General features: G+C 24.4%; 2 protein-coding genes across 2 annotated transcripts; one reads left to right on the top strand and one right to left on the bottom strand.

Moving 5' to 3' along the window:
- Nucleotides 1-956: 956 nt before the first annotated feature.
- DICPUDRAFT_154042 (uncharacterized protein) lies at nucleotides 957-2,599 on the top strand (the record flags this gene model as incomplete). Its single annotated transcript, XM_003289607.1, has 4 exons — nucleotides 957-1,202; nucleotides 1,362-1,480; nucleotides 1,576-1,945; nucleotides 2,012-2,599. The coding sequence occupies 4 exons, from the start codon at nucleotides 957-959 to the stop codon at nucleotides 2,597-2,599; spliced, it is 1,323 nt and encodes a 440-aa protein (XP_003289655.1).
- A 256-nt stretch (nucleotides 2,600-2,855) lies between these two features.
- On the bottom strand, nucleotides 2,856-4,893 carry DICPUDRAFT_98447 (uncharacterized protein). Its single transcript, XM_003289596.1, has one exon. It carries the CDS (start codon nucleotides 4,864-4,866, stop codon nucleotides 2,968-2,970), a length of 1,899 nt encoding a protein of 632 aa, XP_003289644.1. The 5' UTR covers nucleotides 4,867-4,893; the 3' UTR covers nucleotides 2,856-2,967.
- Nucleotides 4,894-5,097: the final 204 nt, after the last annotated feature.

The following is a 5,097-nucleotide window of genomic DNA, read 5'->3' as shown; positions in this document are numbered from 1 at the left end:
CTTTCGTTAACTATTATTATTAAAAAATAATATTATATATAAAAATAAAAAATAAAAAAAAGTTTCAATTTTTTTAAAAAAAAAAAAAAATTTTAAAAAAAAATTAAAAAAAAAAAAAAAAAAAAAAAAATAAATATTTTAAAAAAATAAAAGTATAAGGAAAAATTTTGGGTATTTGGGTTTATTTATTCGAAAGAAGAAGGATAAAAAAAAAAAAAAGAACTATATAATATCTATAAATAAATATTTATACATCCAATTTAAATCTAAATTAAGACAAAATCAAAAAAATTAAAAAAAATAAAAAAAATAAAAACAAAAAAAAAAATAAAAAAAATAGGTTACAAATATTATTATTATTATTTTTTTTTTTTTTTTTAATTTAATGGTTTTTCAGTTAAAATTTTGTTTTTTAAAAAAAATAATTATATTTATATATTTATATTATATTTATGTATGTTTGCGATTATTATTTAATTATTATTACAACTATTCTTAAAAATAAACAAGAAAGATTAATCAAAAATTTTAATTGTTTAAAAGGATATTATTTAAACAAAAAAAAAAAAATAAAAAAAAATAAAAATAATTAGTGAAAAAAAGAAATCAAAAAAAAAATTATTTAAAAAAAATTATTTAAAAAAATTAAAAAAAAAATTAAAAAAAAAAAAGTAATAGTTTTTTTGCCCTATTATTCACACACACAATAATTCACACAATAGTTTTTTTTATTTTTTTATTTTTTTTATTTTTACACATACATACACACACACATACATACACACATACAAACATATAAACATACATATAACAAACTATATAGTATAGTATAGTATAGTTAAAATAATTAGTAATAATATATAAACAAAAAATAAATAGTAATATTAGAAATATTTAAAAAAATAAAATAAAATATTTATCGAAAAAAAAAACAATTATAATAATAGTAACTATAAATGACATACCATGATACATCTTCAGATTTCTATTCACCAAGCTCATCAAGTCACGAAAGCGAAGAAATAAAAAATAATTTTTTTATTAGAATACCTTTTTTAAATGACTCAGTTCCAGCGATTTGGGCAATGTTTGCATTAGCGACAGTATTTGTTATATTAGCTACAGTTTTATCAGCTCATTTAATATATAAACATTTAAAATATTATACACAACCCGACCATCAAAGATATATTGTTAGAATTGTTTTTATGATCCCAATATATGCTATTTATTCACTATTATCATTATTACTTCACGGATATCAAACTTATTTTGCATTGTTAAGAGATTGGTAAATATTAAATAGATAAAGAAAATAGCTATTTTCATTTCAATACTAACTATTTATTTATTAATTATAGTATGAAGCTATGTACTATAATATGTTTTTTGCATTATGTGTTAATTATGGGGGCGGTGATAAAATTTGGTACACATTTTATAGCACATCCACCAATGAGATTACCTATACCGTTGTTTTGTATGGTTAAGCCAAATGAGTGGGTTTTTACAATTTATTTATTGTTTATAAATAATAATAATAGATTACTAATATTTAATTAAAATTTTTAATAGAGGTTTTCTTCAATTTTGTAGAATGGGTATGTTACAATATGTTTTGATTAGACCAGCAATAACACTAGCATCAGCAATTTTGGAAGTGTTTCATTTGTATGATGAAAGTTACTCAATTACAGGTTTTTATTTGTATGCAACAATTATAATCAATATTTCAGTTACAATAGCTTTATATGTTGTAGTATTGTTTTACCAATCTGCTGCAGAGGAGTTAGCACCATATAAACCATTATTAAAATTCACATCAATTAAAATTGTAGTATTTTTCTGTTTCTGGCAATCAGTAGCAATTTCAGGTATGACTAATTTTGGTTGGATTCCAACAGTTGATGGCTGGGACGTAGCTGAGGTTTCAACAGGTTTACAAGTAAGTATAAATTAATTTAATATAATTTAATATAAATATTAATTGATTTTTTTATATTCCATCTAGAACTTTTTAATTTGTTTTGAAATGTTTGGTGTAGCAATTTTACATATTTATGCTTTTCCTTATGAATTATATAGAGTAAGAGCATTCAGTGCAGCACCATTAATCCATAGAGTTGAAATGGGTACAATTTTTAACAATGTAATAAATTCAGTAAGTCAAAAAGATATGGTTAAAGAAACTGTTAAATCATTTAAAGGCACAAAAATTACAGATGGTAAAACCAAACAATATGATGGTCTTAGTGAACAGGTTTTCGACGAATTCCAAGATATAGAAGAGATAGAAATGGGTGATTTCAAGTCATATGAACACGAAGATAATTTTACAGATTTCGAATTAAATGGTGCAACACCATCAAATAATAAAAATATAAAAAATAATAGAATGAATCATCACTTAAATAATATAGGTTCAGCAATTTTAGCAGGTGGTAGTGATCCAAACGATTTAATTACCGATGATCAATTTTTCTCTTTAATGAATAACGATTATACAAATATAGATTTAAGTAATTTGGATCAAGAGGCATTGGAAGAAATGATATTTGACGATGATGACGAAGATATGGTATTCACTGCTAGAAGATAATATATATATAAAAGAAAAAGAAAATCAACAAAAAAATAATAAAAATAAATACAAAAAAAAATAAAATAAAATAAAAGATTTTAAAATAACAAAGATTTGTTATTATTTATTAAACCAAGTTTTAAATATTTGTCACATTTATTTTTAAAGATTTAAAATATATTTTGTGGATGTTATAGTCATTGAATTTAATACCAAAAAAAAAAAAGAAAAAGGTTTTTGATAAAGGAATTAAAAAAATATAGTTTTTTTTTTTATAAAAAAAATTAATAAAGTGTTTTTTATTTATTTTTTTTAGATTTATATTATTATACTGCAGAGAAACCAATATCACCAAATCCAGAGATATTTAGGGAAATTCATAAAACCTAAACCAGAATTAAAGTCAATGAAATTACCATTTTGGAAATCAATTTGCTGTTGTTGTTGTTGTTGTGTTGTTGTGGTGGTATTTGTTGTTGATTAACTTGTTGTTGTTGTTGTTGTTGCAAATATTGTTGTTGTTGTTGAATGAGGTATCTTTGTTGTTGTTGTTGCATATGATATTGTTGTAAGTAGTATTGTTGTTGTTGTTGATCCATTGTTTGTTGCATATATTGTTGTTGCATTTGTTGTTGTAATTGCTGTTGTTGTTGTTGTAATTGGTTTGGTGATTGGGATGTTTGCTGAGTTTGTTGAGTTTGGTCATATGTGGTATATTCTAATTGGCCTACTTGTGGAACAACCGAGTTGTTATTTGGATTAAACATACTAAAGTAATTTTCATAAGATTGATTAATATGATCAACTTTTTGTTTATATGGACACGATTTACATGAGCAAGGGTTGTCAGGATTATCACAGCCTCCGTTTCCTCCACATTTATCTTTAAAGTTTTCATCTTTCTTTAATTCTATTTTAACCATTTCTAATATTTCGCACATTGTTTGGGCATCATTCGCACAGGTATTGATTTTGAAGGCACCATCGGCTCCATCTGGGTCAAGACATTGTAGTTGTTTAAATGCACCAATAAATTCTTTAAATGCATTTTGGAATTCATCTTTGCCATTGATTTGTTTATTCGAACCAGCATCTTCAGAATTTGAGTCTATTTCTGTTTTAATAATGGTACCATTTTCTAATTTAATAAGATCTTCGGTACTATTACTATTACTATTTTCAATATTATTACTATTATCTGTATTGTTACTATTATTACATGGTTTGCTTTTATTTGCTTGAATTAGTTGTATTATATTATTTTCTTTATCATGGTAACAAAGTTTCTTTAATAATCTTTGTTGTTCTTTTTGTTGATGTTCAATTCTATTTAAGGTATCCATTAATGAGTCGGTTGGAGCTCTCTTTCTCTTTTTGGCCTTCTTCTTGACTTGGTCTGGTTTAGAAACAACTCTTATTGGGTGGGTAATTACAGATAAACCTTGGGTTTCTTTACGAGTTCTTGGGTCGACTATTTTAACTTTGGCTCTAAACAACATATCCTCTAATTGACTCGATAGTACTTTAATTCTAAGTTCAATGGTCAACTGGTCCCCTTCTTCGTTGGCACGTGTTTTATATTCTAATGGTTTTACTGTTGCAGAGTCAACTTCTTTGAGGCTTTCACTATCATAAACCAATTGAACCTCTGGGGTTAATTGATGGAAATTTAAACTATTATCCAATAAACTAAGAGTAAGAAGGAATGGATTATTTTTTACAACTACATGTACATTCTTTTGGACACCATTTTTACTAAATTTCTCTTCAACTAAGCAGGTTTGTTGTGTTATTACAATTCTTTTACTTGAGGCACCATTTAATAAACTTGGACTACTTGAAGTGGATGGAGAGTTTAAACTTGAGTTGTTTGAAATAGTAATTGGCGATGAAATAGTCGATGGGGAGTTGGTTAAGTTTGCTGGTGATGCTTGGGTAATTTGTGGTGTATTTGTCGATGATGACGATGTAGTTTTATTCGATGATGCTATATTGATACAGTTAGGTGACATTGTCGATGTTGATGGTGTATTATGCGGTGAGTTATTATAATCTGGCACATTTCTCATTAATTGATTGTTCTGTAAATGGTGAAGATGTGGCACAACATGTTGCATTTGTTGTTGGTTAAGCATCATACCATTATATTGTTGTGGTTGTGTTATCATTCCTTGTTGGTTTGATGAAGAGTTTGTTGCTGATGTGGTAGTTGAATTGCTTGTATTATTATTATAATGGCTTAAGTCAATATTTTGAAAATTAGGATTTACCATTTGTAAACTCATTTTTCCAAAAATTAAAATAAAAAAAAACTATAAAATATAAAAAAAAATATTGTTAAAAAATATTATTATTTATTTTATTGTTATTTAATTTTTTTTTTTTTTTAATACATACTAATTTTTTTATCTAATATTTATATTTATTTTTATTATGTATGGTTGTATATTATCTATAAATTATTATTTGATTTTTGGATTTTTAAATTATATTTATCTTTCTGATTTAATTTTAAA

The sequence above is a fragment of the Dictyostelium purpureum genome (genome assembly GCF_000190715.1).
Source record: "Dictyostelium purpureum unplaced genomic scaffold DICPUscaffold_184, whole genome shotgun sequence".
NCBI lineage: Eukaryota > Evosea > Eumycetozoa > Dictyosteliales > Dictyosteliaceae > Dictyostelium > Dictyostelium purpureum.
This window is presented reverse-complemented; position numbering and strand designations above follow the sequence as displayed.

Coding starts and splice junctions, on each gene's coding strand:
- DICPUDRAFT_98447 (XM_003289596.1), bottom strand. CDS start 4,866: ATGAGTTTACAAATGGTAAATCCTAATTTTCAAAATATTGACTTAAGC.